The sequence below is a fragment of the Chenopodium album genome, chromosome 27 (genome assembly GCF_948465745.1).
Source record: "Chenopodium album chromosome 27, dcCheAlbu1.1, whole genome shotgun sequence".
Lineage (NCBI taxonomy): Eukaryota > Viridiplantae > Streptophyta > Magnoliopsida > Caryophyllales > Amaranthaceae > Chenopodium > Chenopodium album.
Window position 1 is genome coordinate 6842217 of NC_137860.1, and position 22431 is coordinate 6864647.

The 22431-nt window shown below is 35.4% G+C and overlaps 1 protein-coding gene across 1 annotated transcript; it reads right to left on the reverse strand.

Moving 5' to 3' along the window:
• Nucleotides 1–14574: 14574 nt before the first annotated feature.
• LOC145621409 (uncharacterized) lies at nucleotides 14575–16569 on the reverse strand. The gene is made up of 6 exons (XM_081676144.1): nucleotides 16504–16569; nucleotides 16355–16432; nucleotides 15390–16079; nucleotides 15157–15294; nucleotides 14983–15063; nucleotides 14575–14871 (listed from the first exon to the last, which is right to left on the reverse strand). Exons 3-6 carry the CDS (start codon nucleotides 15993–15995, stop codon nucleotides 14734–14736), a joined length of 963 nt encoding a protein of 320 aa, XP_081532270.1. The 5' UTR covers nucleotides 15996–16079; nucleotides 16355–16432; nucleotides 16504–16569; the 3' UTR covers nucleotides 14575–14733.
• Between the last annotated feature and the right edge of the window lie 5862 nt (nucleotides 16570–22431).

Genomic DNA, 22431 nt, shown 5'->3' on the forward strand with positions numbered 1-22431 from the left:
GTTCGAGATGAGAATGACGCTGATGCTAGGTGTGCAAAATATATTCGAAGGCTTGTTAGTGGTTTCACGGTTGAAAAGTTGTTTCAGAAATTGTACACCGACACCAAGTTTCAGGAGGTTCAAAAGGAATGCTCTAGGCTCATGTATTGCTTCCCTCGTGAGCAAAGACCAATCACAGACAATTTAATTCAATATGTGATTGAAGATCGTGTGTGGGTTTTTCCCGAAGGAAGGAGTGAAGAAGTTGTGACTGATAGGCGCCGATATGTATATGCAACATATGACAAAGAAACAAAGGTGGTTTGTTGTGATTGTCGTAAATTTGAGACAAATGGTATCATGTGTAAGCACATAATTAGGATCCTTGACTTGAATCAAGTTGTTGACATTCCACAACGATATATTGTGAGTAGATGGCGCAAAGACATTCTAAGGAAACACACCCGCGTGAAGGTTTCCTACCACGATCCAAACAAGACTGCGGAGGTGAGAAGGTACAACTCATTGATGAATGCATTTGAGCCGATTTGTGAGGAAGCAGCAATGGTAAACGATGAGACTGTGAGTATGGTTGTTCAAAGTTTGGAAAGCCTCAAGTCGGAATTTAGTCAGTGCAGAAAGAGAAAGTTTGAACAAACAGTCCCCATATATTGTTCTGAAGATGGAGCTGATACGGTACAAAATATCTCAGAGAACAATGGGACTTCACGTTTTGCACAAACTTCTACTGATCCTACTACTGAATCCCCACATAGTCCTCGGGTGGGTGGATTGGAAGATGTTGTATTTAAAGACCCGGTGACTAAGAAGAGAGGAAGAGGGAGGCCTAAAGGTTCAAGAAACAAGGGTCTAGCAGAGATAGGGTATAAAAAGCCTAGAGGCAAACATCAAAACTCAGAAAACAGTGGACAACATCCTTGTTCCCCCCTGATTGAACCTCCAAAGATGCCTAGGAAGAGAGGGAGGCCAAAAGGTTCCAGGAACAAGGTACATTTACAATGGTGTTCTTTTCTATTTCTATCTAGATCTACAGCTTATGTTGATGACATTCCCACTAACTGATTAACATTTCTCAAAAATCAGGTGAATACCACCAACACTCCTACCTCAAATGCTAGTTCGCGACCACTAAGACCGAGGATAATAACAGTAAATCCATGTCTTCACAGTAACTGAAATGGTTTACAAACGCTGTATGTAACAATGGACCTGAACATGATTATCTACACTACCATCATTTTTCAGGTGAGGAGGCGTAATCTTTGTGACATATACTCAGGCGTTGGTGCATCGCAGACAGAGATTATGGAGGATGATGATATCCTTGTCATGGACACATCCAACGGTGTTTCCGACAGTTTTTAAGTCATGATCTACTTAATATGCATGCTAAGAAATTGTTGTTTGTTCAAAGACATTGCACTAATTATCCTTACATTTGCATGATTTGTTTACAAGATTCGTACACATGTAACATTATTTGACTTGATGCATGCCGTGTTTGTATCTACGCCCGATGTCTTCTTCTTTGACGGACTTTGATCACACAAGCGAGTGATATGTGGTTAATTCAAATCTACATAATTTAAAGGGATTGTTTACCCTTTTTATAAACATGTACGTATCTGTTAAACGGGGTTGTCTATCCTTAAATGATAATGTAGGGCAGTCTTATCCATTTATATTCGTATCAACCCCGTTTAATATCCACTTATGACTCGATACGTAACTTCGAGCGGTTGTGTTACAAACGTGGGTAAGACTTAACATGCCATTCTTGAACCACTTGAGCTTGGTTTGAGTCTCGAAATTGGGACACCAACCAGGTTTTGGATTTTTAAAATATTAGGCCCAGCCCATCAGACTTCAGCGTTACTGTATGGGCCACTATTACACTTTTATTTGGGCAGTCCATTAGCAGTTAGGTGTTAATGTATATAATATGGAGGACAATACCATTTCTGGGGTGGGCTTATTAATTTGTTTTATCTTTGTTTATTATTTTTGTTAGATGGGATAATAACTTATGTACACTCTCCGTTTTATATTACTAGTCCTACTTGAAATCTTTAACAGGAATCTAAAAAATAATCTACTGAAATCTATGTTTTTTCCGTCTCTATTAGTACTTTATTAATATCTCTAATATTTATGTGTTTTTCTATTGTGAGATCTAAGACATTTGCGATTTATTGCTTATCATCCGTATACAAACATCGAACTATTATTACGAAACGGTCTGTGCACATTAATTTTTTTTCCATGCATTTAACTTCGAAGTTTGAACATGGGACTGCTATTTCGTTTTTGGACGCGTTAGGTGGGTTGGCCCATACAACCCCAAATTTCTTCTTGGCTGGAATTTTAATTGGTCAGACACATAGAATAAAACACGACGGCCAAAACACAAAGTAAACAATTAAACATACTAGTATGTTGAATGGTTATATAATATGAAGCTATTACATAGATGCAAATTTTTCCATAAACTAAAATTTTTTTAGATATATAAAACACGTAACTAGACTTCCACCTAAACATAATTGGGCCCTCAAAAGTGCACAGTCGACCCACTTAAACAAACATTCAAGTACACATAAAACAAGTTGAAACTTAGCCGTACTAACTGCCTTAGCTTTGCGACTTCAAATCCCTTTTCTCATTCTACTTTGCCACTCCTCAGAGTAGCCTCCCTTCTGATTGCAATCTCTCTGAACCACGGATTGGACTTCAGAGACCATGTCCCTGATCTTAAGCTCTTAATCTTATTTTTTGCTTTTTTACACACCTTGCTATAAGCAAAGAAATATTTCCTTGCCCGTAGTGTCTCGGGTGACTGTGGTAAGCTGTTCAAGTCCAAGATTTGTTCTTGGTCACTAGTACCTGCTACATGATGAGTAGTTGGCGACAAAATAGACTTAATTATCATAAGATTTCTTACCGAAATATCAGTTGACATTGGAAGCTCTTCCCCCCAATAGCTGTCCAAATACTCAATGTGCTCACGTAGCAACTCATCTAAATCAACTGAGTTCTGCCTTGAACCCCAACTCGGACCAAAATCACACCTTGGTAATAATGGATCCACATCCTGTAGCCATGCTGTAGTCATCCGATCCCTAGGACCAACGAAAATGCTTGACTTAACATAAGTAACTCGAGAGATTTTGTTGTTTGGAGTCCTTCCCTCCATAGTAATATTTTTCAAATTTAGGGTTTATGTGTTGTGAGAAAAAAAAATGTATCAGTATCCTTTATATACAAGGCTTGTTGTGGTACAGTTAGTTGCGAGAATTAAATACTTTCACTAACTTGGGCAAATGCACTTCCTGTTTCAATGAATGAACATACTTAAAAAATGACACTTCAGTCAAAACCCTTTAGACAAATCTAGGTTATCTTGGTCAACTCCAACACAGACCCCACCTCCTTCATATTTAGGAATATTTATCCATGTATTTTTTTTTAAAAAGGGGTACACAATTTGTACTTGGCACTGTTGGCAAATTGCCTTCCTCATTAGATTGAAGGTATTGGAACATTTTTTAAAAATAATATATAAACCAGGGTTACATATTTTAAAACACTTTAAAACACTCTTGAACACACAATTTACCAATTACTTGCCTAATTAAAATATAATAACACACACATATTTATACTACCATAAAACCAAATTACGATAAGTCCATGATTACAAACTCCTTACTTAAGTACTAGATTATTAGGCTAGATAGGGATAGGCCCATTACCATACACATCAACCTAAACATTAAAATAAGCTAATTTGAGTACCCACGGCATGCATTAGATTTTAATACAAAAGGGCATGTCAGTGGACTACCTACTTAACATCCGATACTAATACGATAGGTAATTATTTCAGGCATAATTGAAACACACAACAACACTACTACAATAACAAGGACATAGCACATTCTTAGCAGTCACGCTCCACCAGCACTGAGCAAGACCCTTCACCCCCATCACACTAGGGGTTCCTCCGGTTGTTCGGGAGGATGTAGAGGGTGTAGCCATTCTGGATACCAACCTCTCGGACGGTGTGGAGGGAAGTGATGACTTGGTTTTCATAGATCCCAATCATGTTTTTGGGGTGCATGTTGTTGTTATGTTCACCCCAGTAATTGTAGACTGCATAAATGGTTTCATTTGGGAGAGCAGTTACCCTAATTTGCCGCGGAAATGAGACAAGGTCTTGCACCTTAAACACCTTCACTCGAGTATCAACATTGTGATCAGGATCCTACAACAATAAGAAACAATAATTTAATTAAAATCTCTCCATTTTGTTTCATAACATTACGCTACTGCATACGTTTGCCACGTCATCAAGTGTTGAATAATGAAGATGTTGATTAGTAAAGTGCATTTAAAACTTAATAAATGTAAGTATAAATTAGTAATTGATTCAATAAATTCTAAACAAAGCCACGTGTACTTTCTTTAGTACTATTATTATAGGGTTTATAGTAACATGTAATTTTTTTTCCTATTTTTTTTGGTCATTAGATACAAGTATGGGAACTTCCTTAGTCAAATTGGTTACACAAACATATTTCTTGTAAAATAGGGAAGTAGCGCCAAATCATGCTTCCACGAATGTTCTTATCACAGGTTTCTTGCAATTAAATTAAGTACATAAATAAATCTAAAACAAATGTGACATAACAAGGTTTATACTAGGCAAAATCAGATTTAAACACAAAATTTCAATTAATACCACCCATATATATAACTAGAAACAATTGTGTAACTTATTTGTAAATCACATACGTGCAACATAGTCTTTTTCATATTGGAAACTAAAGCAACATCATATTATTTGAAAACCATAAATAGCAATACATTAATGAAGTCTTATAGCAAGGTATAAATGCATAAAGAGTATGAAAATTATTAAAACCATACCACAGGGTCGACAGTTAGCACATCACCATGCTGAATCCCAGCAGCTTCAGCAGTTTGGTGACCAGAGACAACAATCTCATGCCTTCGCACCACAATCTCAGAGGTGTTGCGGTCAACTTTTGCAGCGTAGTCTTGGATGACATTCTCCATAAAGGCAGTTGCAGGTACAGTGTATGGAACTCCGATGTCAGTAATGTTGCGGCTTCGAAGCCTTATCTGCAGCACAGGGACCCCCCCGTTATAGTTGAAGGGGATGCCATTTCTACCAACAGCTTGTTGCAGAGCAAAATAGAATGGAACTCCACCCTGAGGAGCAGGAATTGGGGCAACTGGCTGCAGCACGTGCTCTTCCTGAACCGGCCCCTCGTTCACCGCTGCAACCGCAAGAGGATTCTCACCCACCTCCTGGACAGGGTCGTTTAGATCAGGATTCATGAACTGATTAGCAGTACCGGCCTCTTCTTGAACACCAAGCACACCGTTAATGGCGTCTGGTTGTTCAGAATTAGCAGCGGCACTAGCTGCATGAGCGAGTATTGCAAGAGCTCTCATGCTGAAACGCCCAGAGGAACTTGCACCTTTTTTGGGGGGGCGAGACGTGCGAGGACGTCCCCTACCCCTTGTTCCTGAAGAGGAACCAGCACCAGAAAAGGCATTGGGGGAAGACTTCTTAGGAGGCATAATGGAGGAGTTAGTTTTGTATGGATGAATTATGGTGGTTTGGGTTTTTTTTTTTGGTGAAGAAAGCGTGAAGTTTAATACCCTATTTATAGCAAGCAAGAGCCATAGTACGCTTGACTTGACAAATTTTGAGTGTGCATAATCTTCGCTTGGACACTGTTTATTAACTTGATTGTTTACCGCGCTTAATTTCACCCTCATACTTAGCCAAATAAGAAAAACTTCCAATGTACACAATTTACTAACAATTGAGCGGCGTTCTTAGTGACCCAAACTAGAATAAATTATAATGAATAGATTAATTTGCTTGCTAATCATTTTACAACAATAAGTGTTGCGAGGGAAATGTTACTTTGTTTGTAGTATTAGTATATTCCCGTTCTTTACGTAACACTTAAAATTTATCATTAGTTTGCAATAATATATAGAGCATAGAATCCAATAGTCCATTCAAAATTTGCTGGCGGAATGTTATGTTTTCAGATATGAAGCCATCCCGAAATTACTTCCAAATTAGAATAATCGATATATTAATATATCAACTGGAACCGATATAAGTGGGATGTCGTTGATTAAGTCACGCGTACGTAGTGTTTCTCTAATTTGATCTACATGTTTCTTGTAGCCCATGCATACGGGTAACAAATAAACAGCGAACGGTAAGGAGTCATAACAGTTGACATTAGGCTTTTCACTCACTTCAATATAATAATATTATGTCGTCAATTCATATGAATTCTCTTATTGCCTTATGTTAGCCGTAGAGGACATAACTTGTACAAGTTTGTTCCACGAACTATAATTACCGGATATGGAGTCAGATTTTGGTGTAGCACATAGAGGACATAACGTGTTATATACATTGTACGATTTACATAACGTGTTATATACATTGTATGATTTATATAACACGACGTGCCTTATAACTTGGGCATATGTGACACACGTAAATGTAGATCTTCGCAAATTATATGTCTTAAAAAATTACGCGGTTCACTAATTACAATAATCATACGGAGTTTAATGTTATTGTTTATCATTACGAAAAAAGGTTATGAAATTAACACTTGTATGCCTCCAATTGGTCATTACACAATTAGTTTCGATACGCAGTTCAAATTGGTGTAACTGTAACAATAAATCTTACTCACTTACCAAATTTACTACATGCAATGGGGTTGATGCACGTGGTCCAATGGAGTACTTTTACTCTTACAGTGGTTGGCAATCTTTAATGGTTTACAAATTTTTTAGTTAAGCAATTTATCTAAGTGGTTGGAGAATTTGTACTAACAAAGTAAAGGAAGGGCAATTTTGGTATTTACATGAGTTCCTCTTAAGGTTTTAAACTCTGAGAACTCTGCCTTAAACTTAAAGTAGAAACACTCTGAATATTCTGACTTTGCATAAAGTTTAAACTACTACTCTCTACACTGTACAACCGCGGCGCATTTGCTTTTTACATGCTGTCAATCAGTACTTCCATTGCAATATCCAGCTTCAATATCTTACATACCCTTTATTTTTGGGTGCCGCTCTTTATGTTGGGTTAATTGTTTACTATATTAAATAGGGGCAATTAAACCCAAGCAAATTCAATAGTTCAAAGTTCAAACGGAGCAATACTCCTTCATTTTTATGTAGTCGAAACAAACCCAGATAAACTGTTTTTAATGGGAGGCCTTTAGTAAATTTAAAATTTTGGTGCTTTACATTTGGTAATTTAATTTCATTTCCCACTATAAAGGAATGGGACATAATCAAGGGTAATTTAATTTAATTTTGGTACTTTAGTAAATGACCATCAGTATTATAAGTTGTTTAAAAAATGGAAGTCATTCAAAATCGTCAAAATAATTGAAAAACCAAGGGTAGCTCGGGCAGTACCTACTAGGGTAATCTAATGAGGATCGTGAGTTACTAAACAAAATTATACCAAAGTTTAGTGTCCGACTACATAATCAATTCTTTGGGAAATATCTCGTCATGTAAAGCCCGTAAAACAGAGTCATAATATTTATCTAAGTACGTTTCTCTTAAATAAGTAATTGTGTTAATAAGTGAAAAAATATCTGCCCGTTACGTGAGATTATTTTTGATGTGATTGTTACCAAGACCTTTAATATTTCCAAGCACTCCCTACTTAGTTTTAGAAGCAACTTAGTTCTCCACATTGAAGTGTATTTAATTAACTACGATTTGATAAGGAACCACTTTCTGCACTACAACTCCCCTGAAACAAGTAGCTACAGTGGGATGAAAACTGGTTGTGTAAAACTTAAATTTCACTTTTTGAAGATCAAAGTGCAAAATTCATATGCTTTTAAGTAGAGGGTGTTACACCTCTATTGTAATCATGCAATTTTATCACAAGGTAATATCACATTCACATCTCTAAATAAATCTGAATACAACTCAACTACCAACATACTTTGCATTAAATTGGAAGAGCAAAGAGTAGTTCATTGTATTACTTCCCCAATAAGATAACAGTAACAAAATCAAAAACAAAATCTAGTTGTAAATTATAACCTTATGCACCAAATTTATGGAAAAATATGTACTGTTAATGATGAGATCACTCCTATCGTCATAGTAGCCAAAAAAATATGTATTGTTTGGAGCCCAAAATTCGAATTCCCGGGCAAATTCAAAAGAGGAAATTGGAAAAGGGATATTGGTATTTGGAGGAAAATATAAGCATGTAGCCAATCTTCTAAATGGATTACAAGTTACTCGAGTTCTTAATTAGAGAGTCATTTTCGAATTCAGATTCTACAAGTAACATATAGTTGAAATATAATAGTTGTATAATGTAACGCCGAAGGATTTTGTAATTGCTTTTATAATTTAAAAATAGGTGCATCGGACGGTTTTGCTTTCTTAATTAAAATATAATATTTACTTTTCATATTCGAACGCTTAGCTAAACTAACTACACGATTTGGCAACTTTAATTTATCAAAAGTTTTAATCACAACATTTTAACAATAGGTGCATCGGACGGTTTTGCTCTCGTGTCTTAAAAAATTTGGAACCTCAGTCGGGTCTAGACGTTGAATACAACTAGTAATATATGTGTAACACATGTTGCCACTAGCATGGGTCACAACGGCCCCCCCCCTGTACCCCCACCCCCACACAAACACGTGTTCATAAGGCCTATTCTAAGTTCCTAGTTATTTCCGAGATTGATTTCATCCTGCTAGTGATACCCTTATTAAAATTTCCTCGACAGCAACACCATGAAAAGTGGCGGACCCACCCTTGGGCATGGTGGATCACGTGCCCTATATCAAAAAAACCAAAACAGTTGTAAATATTATACATTGCAAAGAATAAACATATGTGCTTGGTAGCATAGTGGTCGAGGCATATTAGTTCTGTTCAATGAACATCGTTTCGAGACCCACGAGCAGCATTTCCTCTGTTATTTTTTTTATTTACTATTACATTTATTAATTAACTTCATCATACAAAGGCTCAAATAATCCGCTATCCTTTTTTACCTTCGTAGTTCTTACGAGAACTTGTAAAAATTTATTTTTTATTTATTAACTTAATCCCTCAACTCTTACCTTAATGGTTCTCACAAGGTAACTTGTTACACAACATCGTTCTAAATATTTTCGGTAATTTCATTGTTTATTTGTCATTATCCGTTACAATCCCTCATTTGTCCGTATTGTCCTTGTTAAATTAAGTGTATGTCATTCAACACCTAAACATATTCAAATAAGCATGTCGTTACAATGTACTCAGTAATATTGTTCAAAGTCTTGCGGAATAAGCTAGCTGAGAACGTGGCTCGTACAGCTTATTCAGTCACTCCACATCCTGTCCAGGATTACTTATTTTTTTGTTTATTCTCTTACAAAATAAAAAAGAAAAAAAAAGGATTTATAAAATAATTAGTTTGTTTTACAAAAAAAGGACAAAAACATAAAAAAAAAAAAAAAAAATCTGCTACAGGACTAAATAAAAGTATGTACAAAACATATCATAGGTTAAGATTTAAGAGTAGTTGAGCATTGTGCATTAAATTCCAAATAACCATTTTTTAGGTAAGCTATTTTTTTAGAAATAGCTCTTGTTTTTGTAACTTTCAAAATAAAAAGGCTTCTAAAAATTGCTGGAGTTACTGTATGTGGTTATCGTTTTTTACAAGCCAACGAACTACAGTCACTATCAAATTTCTATTTTATTTCGCTAGGGATAGATCTTGTACTAAACAATATAAAGTGTGACTTCCCCCTGTTTACACTTTACCAGAGAACAATTGATATTAGTTTGTGAACATTATACCTCATCCCTACACTTATCTCATGCCATGGCATCTCAATCTTGGTCTACGGGATCTAGCGCAAAACAGTTGAATGTCGACACGGTATTCCAGCCAAGATGTCAATCGTAAGAAAAGGTGTCAACACAGGTCGAGCCTTCCTTGGGTGTCCATATTGGCAGGTAAGGCATGCAGAATTGTTGGATATTGTACTGAAATTATGGAATCATACTAATGTATTTGGTAATATTTGTTACAGGATAGAAACAGAGATTGTGGGTTTTTCAAGTGGGAAACTGGGGTTGATGGCATATGCAACAACATTGCAGAAGGTGTACAAGGTAATCTACAAATCATTCTTGCTAAGAATGATGAGTTAATGGAGGAGAATATGAGATTAAAGGATGAAATTGTCAAATGCTCTTCTCTCAACACCAAGTTATGTGAAGAAAACATGTCACTAAACAAGCGCAACACCATATTAACCTTTGTGCTATTGTTATCTTTTGTTGTAGCATTTTTTAAGGGGTTAATTGTGTGAAAGAAACGGTCTCTTGGGGTTCAGACAGCCCCAAGCATCTATTAATCCAATAAGCTAGTAGGAATCGTACTGCTGTATCAATGTCGTGGTAATTTACACGTTCTAATGTTGCAAATTTATGTGTTTGGTTAACAATGTTTTATTTGTGTAGTATCGTGCTCAATTAGTTTAAAATACAATGAAATGGTTAATTTCTAAATTGTTAAGCAAAATAATATAACACACCAATTGCAATAATGGAATTCATTTAACGCTAACACCACGTTTATTGTTATAATATCAGATGACACATAGATAATAAACTAATGTTGCAACCACATCATTTCCACATGAAATTAAAACAACCGACAATGGGTACGAAAATAGCATGAAATTGAATTTCCCAGCAACATGAGAAGCCCTTCAGTCAAACAAACAATGCCTAGACCTTGGATGTCCCTGTAATGACATAAAAAAATAATAATAACTAGTTAATTGTGTATATTTTTATGAGAAATGGGTTGTGATTCGAGTAATAAAAATGTTATACCTTAAAGTAGACGTCGGCTTTAACAGAAGTTGAGTACACCCGTTTGGTCACCGGAACTACCACTTCTGGCCTCCAAAGATAAACGACACCGCCGCAAACACCAATTTCGGTCTCAGAATGCCTGAATGAATATTCACCTACTAGCTCTCTGACTATCATCTTGACAGTTTCATAACCTTGCCTAATTTCAAGCATGATAACAATGGCGGGCTTATGAATCTTGTACAAAGTGTTAAAGTTCTCAATTAGGGTGGGCCTTCCCATTCCTCTAACATTCCAACAGCATACAATAGAATCTGGAGGAATATTTCCATAAGGACCTGAGATGACTTCCTTTGCAACTGCACCTTCAAAGGGGGTTAGATCAACCTTATGATAACCCATACCAGACTTACCAAGGGTCCCAGATGCAATTCGCACGTGGAGGATGTGTGGAAAAGGAGGTACCTTACAGATCTGGAAGGTGTCAGTGTAAGAACCGACACACAAGCGTATCGAGGCGTAATCTAGCTCCCAGACTGGAGCATCAAAGTTCAATTCTTGCTTAGGGTCTAGCAAGTGGAAGGCTGGTCTTAAATGTTCAGGGTTATATGAGGATGGTGGAAGTGTACCAAGACACCATTGCATGAAAGTTTGGAATTCACACCTAACAGGGTAGGTATCAAGCATGTTTGGGATATGGGCGGGTCTAGGAGGGTCATTGGTGCCAGAACGTCGCATTAGGGTTGTGGTAAATATATCGTGGTCTGAGGTGTTTGGACGGAGTATTATTTCAGAAATTGTTTGTAGGGACAGTGTTGCCAAGATTTCCCCGTCCTCAGTACCAACGAGATACTCATATTGCGTAAATTCAAACTCCGGAACTAGTCCAGTAGGAGGATCAAAACACAAAAGAGCAGGGGTGTGACATTTGGTCATTGCCCTTCGAGGCATCTTGGAAAAAGGGTAAAAAGGGAAAGATTAGGAGCTGGGATACTGGGATTGGGTGCTGCTGAGTTTTGTGAATGGTACTAAGAGTGCAGTATATATAGAGTGCATGCAACAACTAAACACATGCAACTTTTTAATGAGGTGGTTGTGAATTGTAAATCTAATGTTATAAGGAATGGCGGTGAAAGTAATTCGGATTAAAATCGAACGGAAATAAAAACCAAACTGAATAATTTTTTTATATTCTAATTTGAATAACCGAATAATTTTAATCGGTTAGGATTGGATTCGATCGAATATTAATCCTGTGTGGATTCGGATTGAGATTTCAAAAACCGAAGTAAATCGAATTGGTGTGGGGGGCTTTGTCTGTAATCCAAACTGCAAACAGAACAATCACCCCTACTAATTAGTCGTTGCATAAACTGTATTTTTTTTTAAAACGCCCGTATAAGGTAATGAGTGTACAACAGCTAGTATTGTACACCCTCCGTTTCAAAATAATTACTCCATTCCCCCATGTGCGGAGTTGTACGAGAAATTAGAGAAATTAATAAAATAAGGTGATAGGACGGATGGTGGAAGAATTAAGTTTTAATATAATGCAAAAGTGGTGGAGAGAACTGAAGGAGAGAGAATATATGTTACGACCACTAGGTGAGAAAATTTGATTAAGTATTGTAACAGCTTTCCCAATACGAAAGTAGAGCAGATATTTGAGTGCATTTTTTAAATTTTGTTGTATGAGGTAGTGAATACGGCAAAGCTAGTATTGCACAATCCATTCCGTTTATAAATACTTGCTACGTTTCTCCATGCGCTAAGTTTTACGAGAAATCGGAGATTGATAATATACTATGGAGATATTTAGGTGTATTATTGTAATTTCCCTTATAAGGTAATGACTTTGTCAAAGCTACTTTCCTCCAAGCATGTATTGTTATGAGAAATTGGAGATAGAGTGTTGGTAAGAAAAGAAATATATTTGAAATTAATGTTAGTCCCATGTGGAATCAATCACATAAAAGAAGAAAAGAAATATATTTGAAATCTAACAATAACGTGCAACATAATTCATAATTAGTTTATCTTATTTAACTTTTTAAATTTTTTATTAGGAAATCACAAGTCACAATTGCATAATCTAAGGTCATTGTTTCCTTACTTAGAGTCATGTCATCAATCCACAACTTATTAATTCCAAAAATAAATCAAATTGTAAATGAAATATATTCAATTTTGGGTATATCTTTTTGAAACGCCCAAAATAGTATATGGGATTAACATTATGACACGGAGGGACTGTAATGGACCAAATATATAAGTAAAGGAAAAAGGAAATTGGAGCAAGTGTTTAATGCATCGTTTGCCATGTTTGTAGTCCTAAGTTTGAGAATTAGCAAGTTGTGTGATTGTCTTAGCCTTTAACTTCTTAATTCAATCCTCATTTATTCTCAAACTATGCCAATGTGAGCACGATGATTTGCGTAATTACTTTAATAAATTTTCAAGACTTTGTTAAGTGTGTTGAAGATCATGGAGTTTAATAAACAATTTAACTTTCTATGAGATGGATGAAAAATAATGTCATGTAATCAAGTTTAGAGTATAGAGATTTTCTAATGACTTTCATATATTCAATACGTCATGATTTACTAAGTCCAATCATTCATTATTCATACCGAAGTTTAATCAGCTATGTAACTCTATATGAAATTAGCCAAACAATAATGTCATTTGCACAACTATTGACCTTAGAGTATTTCCAAAATTAATGTCATATACTCATCTTTAGATCAAATACAATTTCAAATCACTTTCGCGTATTCTGTTTTCCATGATGTTACTAAGTCCAATTAATCATTGTTCATAACTTTGTCATTCAAATAACGCCAAAATAATGTTATTTGACCAACTCTTGGTATTAATCACTTTCTTATATTCAATCATCTAAAATATATGATATGTTATTGGGCTTATGTCACTAATGGCCCAACCCATGGGCCTCGGCCAAGAATCAACCGGATTCCCCATAACAATGACTCAATTAGCGCGTATTCGTAGGTGCACACTCATGCACCTTAAAATAGGAGTAACAACAACACAAAATGAACATTATCTTTGGAGAAAATGAACATAAGAATACAAAATATGATCATTAGTTTCGCAAAGGCAACATATGTATAAACTGATTTGAATAAAATTTCACGAACAACACACATTTAAATTATAAATATTTCAAATTATATATGCTCATTTAAAATATAATTAATATAATTATATACAACATAAAAATTTGAAGAAATATAATTATATATGCTCACGGTTATTTACTAAATGTTCATTTTGTAGATTGTAGGGTTGAGTATGGCGGATCGCGGATATGTCGTATGGTTTATTAAATTGGGCCATGCCTTTTGGGCCTTCCCCTTCCCCTTGCTGCACCTATCTTAGCTTAGGTGCATAAGACCAATTCAGCAATTACAGTGTATTATGAATTCCGACACCGAAATCTAAGTAAAAGGTATACCATATATGAAGTTCGATAAACAAAAGGGAACATAGTAGATTAACAATTAGGCCCATTAAGTATCAGCCCACTCCACCTAGTAAAACAATTAAACAATGATGCCGTAGGCCGTTCAATATATGAGCAATTAAACAAATATGTACCAACGCGTATTCCATTGATAATGATTGTAATCATTGGTTGTGTATGAGACTATGAATAATGTTACAAAGGCAATAGTACACATATTATTACTCTCTTACATATAAAAAAACTGATTACCACAAATCCACAACATCAACCATACAACATCCTTCGACGTCCTACAAGTGTTACTCCTCAATTTTAGCAATGGCATATGAATTCTCAGGATTAACACTGTGACCACAGCTAGTTCTACGCTTCGCTCTTGCATTCACCATTGCGCATCTCCTACGTTCAGTATTTGAGACAATTAAACCTGCTACATCCTACACAAAACCAAGATATATATACTGAGTAACCTCATAAGGCCAGAAAAGTAATTGAAATTACTATTCCATTGTGTTAAAATAATCACAGAAAATAGTAAAGAAACACACATTATACACCACAATTCCATTAGGAGCTTCATTATCCCTTGCTATCCTACAGTGGGTTTCTCCGTAGGCAACATCTAGCACCTGCACCCAGGTAAGTTCCTTGTAAATCAGACCAAAATTATTACCAACAGCACATGCGCCTAACATGACAACTAAACCAGGTTTTGTTCTCACCCCTAGCCTCCCGTAGTCTCCAGAATGTTTGCGATCAGCCTTTGCAGCTAATCCAATTTGCTTCATGTTCCACACCTTGATCCTCGGGAAGACATCCCACTGAACGGGCTGCCTATCAAGACGATCTAGGTAAAATATCTGCAAACGCAAAACACAATCATTAATTTACCCAGCTGTTATGTGTGCTTAATGAAATTCATCTTAATCAAGTTTTAGTATAAAGACTTACTTACCACAACAAATATTGCACAACCACCACATCCACCTGCAAATCCATTTGCATAAAAACGACGGGAAAAGCTAGATACACTATCCATTAATTTCTTTAACACCAAATCACACCAATCATACTCTACACAGTCCATGACACAACTCAAGGCTGATAATAAATCACTGGCGAGTCGGGGTGATTGTGTAGGACACAACATCATGTGCAACGCAAAAATTAGAAATAATGTCTTGAACTCTTCTTCTTCTTCATCAGCAAATTCACCCTCAAGTCTATCCATCATTTGAGTTGTTACTGGAATACTAATCGATGTGTAAACCCACCCACACCCTCTACTTGACTTAGTCTTCCATGAACTACCATATTTTAGTACCACATTCTGCACTTTTTGGCGAACTTCTTTAGTTAACAGTTTACAAGTTGGCACCACCTTACATCCATTTGGGATTCCTAGTATCCAACGAATCTGGTTCTTAGAAAAGGAAAACACACGGCCATCGGGAGCAATCAAGCTCTTATTGAATGGATCTATTCTACTCATTACCCAATATGCTAGCTTTCTCGGTAAATGCATGTCTGAAACAAAATGAAGAAGTCCCCCAAAACCCATCTCCGACACCCATCTACTCCGTTTGACATCAAATTTCTTACATATACGACCAAATGACTGAATGCGACAGCTTATATTCGGAGGCTGAAAACAGAATACAGATAGGTCTAAGAACATTGAAATATCATGGCCTACTAACAATTACATGCCTGCTGACATAATTAAAAAATTAATTGCACTAGTTCGAAGAACTATATAAACTCGATATGACTAATCTGCTATAAAAGAACATGGACAATGGACACTAATTAAATTAAGTATTGATCTGGTACTTTAAGTTCGTCCTATAAACTGCTCCATATTCCTTATGCAAAGTGTCTAATGCTAACTGCATATTTGAATAAATTAAACCGACGTACCCTACAAATTGAAAGCGATTGTTCCTTCAGAACTTGCCCTTTAGCCTTCACAACCCCTCCCCTGCTCAAATTATCGTCCTGCAAGATGAAATTACCCATCAATTGCGCATTATAGCTTATTGAACAACACCAATTCGTTTACTCTTTACCTTGAATAACCCAGGATGTAACTCTATCAACTTATTTGAACATCGCACAGTTACTTTTTATTATTGATCCTCAGTCCTACGATATAAGTACAAATTCGACCAACGATCAACTACTAAATCCATACCTCTATTGCTAAGTCTTTCTCCACATCTCCTCGCACCCTCTTCCCCATTATTCCTAATACAGTTAAATCGACAGATATGCCATCAATTAATATCCCTTTCCAAACATTTCAATTCCAATAAATAATCAATTTTGACAGATTGCGAACATAAAATTATTTTCCACATTTCAATTGCAATACCAATCAATAACGACGAAATTCGACTTACCTAGCTTTCTCCACCTGATTACAAAGCTCGAGAAGCTGTCTGGCGGGTGTGTATGTATTTTTGGATTAACTGGCTCCAGCAGATCTAGTTGATTGATCCTATACGATATACCCTAACGGTGATTTGTGTATTTGACAATGAATACTCTCCGTTACTTCTATATTTCAAACGGCGTAACTGCCAAGTCAATGACTGTGCTAAATCTACTTGGCACAAAAAAGCTTTGTCATCCTGTACGAACTTACCTGTAGGACCTCAATGGTTTGTGTATTTACGGAAAATACCCTTAAGATGAACAATTCACGTTTATCTAGTAGATGAACATGAATTTGGCGAAAATAAAATGGCGGTTTATAATTTAGAATGGTTATTTAAAAAAAACCGAATCACGTGTGTTGGGTGTGGATCGGTGTCTGGGTTTCTTTAGTTGGGCGTGGATTGTTTGTCTGCGCTCCGTTTGTTGGGCGCATGCTGGGCCTGGTGCACCATGGTGTATGTAATACCAATTGGTGGAAACCGAAATTAATTAGGCAAGTACTTTATGTTGATTAATTTGATAATCTTGTAATATTTGCATATATTTTGATTCTAAGTGCAGTTCGTGTAAATGAATTCTAACATATGTACCGACCCATGTACCCTACATTTAGATTGACGTTTTCTCATATCTGATCTATTTCGTACCCGTATCCGTGTAAATACATGTTATCGTGCAACCTATATTATTAGCTAAAAATTTGTGTTTTTATCTACTACTATTTAGTTGAATTGAAGAGTAATATTTAAGACTGCTTGTCAATTTTTTTTTATTTGATTTCTTTTTTTTTAAGGGATTTTGATTTAAAATTAATCGTAATTTGTTTTATTTTAAGGAGTAAGATACATAGGATATGCTGATTAGGAATGTCTTCTCGCAAGACTGTGCCCTAATCTATCTAAAAATAAAAAAAATTAAGAAAACTTGCTATCCATAAAAGGGTTTATATCTTGGTGTGTCGGAGTGGAATATCCAAGAGAGGCAACATAATTTGTTGCTCGATTTCCTTCACAGTAGATATGCTGGGACTTGAAGAAGAAGAATCCAAATTGTTCTTGACATCATCCATCAACAGCTGAAGCTTCCACGGGCAATTATAAAGAGCCTGTAAAATATTAATAACAGTTAGATTATCACCTTCAACAAAAATATGGGAGATATTATGCTCTTTAGTGTAACACCCTAGAAATTCCTTTCCTTTAAAATACCCGTTTTGCTCTTTTAAAAACTCAAAATAGGAAAATCTAAGACATTACCGCCACCGTGAAAACAGCTAAGGCAATTATCAAAGACACACAGCGGAAGACTATCTTTAAAAACATTCAAAACAAGTCAACTATATAGTCAACCAAAATGAAAGTTAAGTCAAACGAAGTTAACCTACAACTAGGAACCATTGTAGGCCCTTATTAAAACCAAAGAAACTTAAAAACCTTTGCGTTAGTCTCACAAGCATAATATAAAATAACTAAAGCAATAAATCACATCGTAATCTTATGGAAACTAAGCATGATTCGCTCTTTACTCATGCCCCATCATGAATATGCCTCATCACCTGAAAAGCTCCTCTCTACTTGTCCCTACTACTCGCCATTAGAAATGGGTCGTCGTAGGGCCAAAGTAAAGATAAGGCCAAACAAATATACAAACACACAATCAACAATGTTGAGTACGTAAGCGTAAACAAAACACACCAACATGCTTTCACCCTATCATCACACAACTTACCGTGTTGCACCTGTTTACAAACACACAACATACAACATGACCATCCAATAAATAACTAATTTATTTATTTAGCTTGATTACGCATTGAACGGGTTTCCCCCCTAAGCTGCCCCAATAAAGGGGTACTAACATGGGAGCTAACCGTGCCAGTATAAAAGAACCACTAGTAAGGGGCGGAATTCCTGCACATAATAATAAAAAGGAACATGCAGCGTCCTGTACTCCCAATAGAAATTATGGTTAAATATAAAACCCCATAAATCCCCCCATGTGTTCATACTCAAGGTATATACGTTCCAAGAGTTTTAGTGCGTAATCTCTTTCACTTTACGTTGTTTTACATATTATTAGACTTGGTGATGACTCTCAAACAATAACACATTCAATCATTATAATTATTCAAACAATTAAACATGCCAATTTAATTCTTAAATAATTAGTGACCACATAATAATTAATGTTGAATCCTTTTTAATCTACCTCGGTGTCAAAGACATCTTAAACGCATAATGCGCCAAAATTCCTATCCCTCGGTGTTAGGAACACCTTAAGTGCACTAAGGCACCAAAAATATAATTTATTCCTCATGTACAAAGACACTTAAATAGCTCTTTCCTCATGCTTATAGCATCAATAAAAATTATATGAACCATAATAAAATTCCTTTTCAATATTCCAAACCAAATGAAACATTTTAGTTTAATTAAATAAACCTTCAAATGAGCCAATAGTAAAATTATGGATATTCCAATATTTCCAATTCCAATAAATAATTTATTTCAACCAATCATGCTTCACAAATAATCCATCAAAAGCATTCTCAATTCAATCATTCCAATTCAAATCACCAATCTCATTTCAATTCAACCATTCCAACCAATTCCTAACATGACACTAACTTGGAATTAATTAAGTAAATCCTAGCATGTTTCTACACGCTTAATAAATTTCCGAGTACGCGTACATACCTCAAATAAGCTCTTAAAATAGCTGAGTACATTACAACAATTCCCGAACCATGTTTCCTACATAAAGGACAATAATACTATATTAATTACCTTTGTATATATACAATTTCCAGCAACTTACACTCACTTTAAACAACTTAAAATAATCTGAAAATGATCTTAAAACCCTTAATTACACTCTTCTTTAATGGGTAATTATACCCTTTTTATAAAACACCAAAAATAATACTTTAGGCAAAATTCCAGCATTTTAGATTTATTATAAACCCTTAGCTTCAAAACTTCACTAAAACATCACTTTTATGCTTAATTAATCCATAGAATCACTAGATATATAAAAGTCCCAAATCAATTTATATAAGAACCCTTAAAAATCCCATCTTTCATAAATTAAAACCCTAGGTTTATAAATTATAAAATCTGAAAATTTAAAACACAATTTTAAACTGAAACTATAAAGTATAAACCATCAAAATCATAAATTTGATACTATTATTATAATATTCATACTATAAAATCAAAACATAAAAAAAATTAATAAATTTAAGCAAAATAAAAAAAAAACAAAGGGAAGAGAGAGATGAGCAGCCACGGTGGGTCTCTACTAGGGGTGGGTCACTGGTGGTCGCCGAAGACTGGGCGGCGGTGGCGTGAAGCTGGGCGGTCGTGATGGCAGCAACAACAGTGAGCAATGCTCACGTATGGAGGAAGGGGAAAGAAAGAAAAAGAAAGGAAAAAAAAGAAAAGGAAAAGAAAAATAAAAGGAATAAAACAAAGGAGAAAGAAAATAAGACTAACCTTTTGTGTGGGAAAATATTGGAGATTGAATGAGTAAATATAGTGTAGGGTTGTTTAGGGTAGGTTTGGGCTTTATAAAATTTGTGGACTTGAATAATAGAATAGGTAGCCCAAATATGAAAATAGAATGATTGGGTTTATTATGAAGATGGCTAAATTTGGATTGAATACTTTTTAACCCAAAATATTGATACTTATTTTATTTATAAACCAATAATTAAAATAGTTGACCCCAAAATATATTTTATAATTAAATAAATAATATATAAAATACATTAAAAATACGGGGTATTACATTTAGCTAGGAGAAGACCATTACGAAGGGCAATGGCTTCAGCAAGAAAAGCTGGGCAATAACCTAAATTATAGGAAAGACTAGCAATATGATTCCCTAAATGGTCCCTAATAACAACATCAGCAGAGGCTGAATTTTGAAGGGCGGAACCACCAAAATTAAGTTTACAATAGCCCACTGGGGGAGGGGACCTAGAGAAAAAAGTGGGCGAGGATTGAACGTTAGAGTTGCTAGGAAGGTGGATATCATCCAAGATAGAACGAGCCTTCCATTCCTGAAACAAAAAAACTGCACGAATATAAGTGTTATTAGTATTAAATGCATAGTTTTTAAAAACAATTGCATTACAACATTTCCATATGCTCCGTGGAGATTAAATCATAAGAGACCAAAATAAATCTGGGATCGCAGCAGAGGAGGGGATTATACCAACCTAAGCACGAACAGAATCAAAAGACCAAAGATTTATAGAAAAGGGGTTGTAGACACCCAAATGTGTCTCCCCAAAACCAAACCCAGTAATGAATACTTTTCACGTCATTTGATTATCGAACGAAGTGAAATTGTGAAAAGTCTAATGATGCGGTTGTTTTTATTAAACTCCTTCTTTCCGTTTTTGAAAATCTACTCTATTTATGAAAATAGCCAGTCCAATTTACTTTGGTCCATGATAAGGGTTCAATAATAGTGTAGTTGGATTGGGCTCGAAAAGACCTTTCCAACGATATATTATAAGCCCAATTTCGATGAATAATGAGGAACGAAGTTATGGTCAAAAATACTAAATTGGGCCCGAAATGATTTTTATATGCAGCCCAATGATCTACAGGAGGGCCTATTATTAATTATCATTCCTAAATTTATTAGGATTGATTTTAGTCTTCTAGAATACTCTAGAAGGTTCTTTAAAATCCTAATAGAATTAGGATTGATAATTAGATTTTAAAGAGTTTTATTTGCAGTAAAATAAGTATTTTATGATAAATTTGATTTTTAATTAAAAAACGCAGAGTTTACTACTTAATCGTATTAAGAAGGGGATTCCGCGTGGAAAGTGCGTTTTGGCTATTAATCAGCGCCAAACGACAGACCGTGTCGCCATGTGACAATCCTGTCGTTTAGCGCTAGACCCTGTCGTTCGCGATAGGAGCCAGTTTTATTCAGTATCGAACTCGATCTATTTTCTATCGTTTTCGGACTAATTTTCTATAAATAGGATCCTTGACCTCTGTTTTCAAATCAACCAAAATCATCAATAATCACTCAGAATTCTCTAATAAAATTCTCTCTCTCTCTCTTAAGCATTAGTTTATTCTTTCTCCCTTTTGCTTTCTAGCTAGCCTTTTCCAAAACACATACCGAACTCATTACTTCTAGACACACGTAGCCAAGCTCGAAGTTGCCTTCGCCCTAGACGTGAAAGGTAGATAATTTCTGAGGGTTTGGTCCCAAATCCTATTTCAATTCTTTGATTAGATTTGTTGTTTAATATTTTATTGAAGTTAACTAACGCGTGTATTTTGTTATTAGAAAGAATTGAAGTATGAGGCATCAAAGTGAGTAATTTTATTAATCTATTCTTGTAGAAAGCATGCTTAAATTCTATTAATTTCTAGTATCATGTTAGGATGCTTTTATTGCTTCCTAATATCATGTTAGGATGCTTTTATTGCTTTCTAGCATCATGTTTAGGGTGTTTCTTATTACTTCTAATATCATGTTAGGGCTAAAGCTTTGATCTATATTGTTTAGTGACATGCTAGGATTTG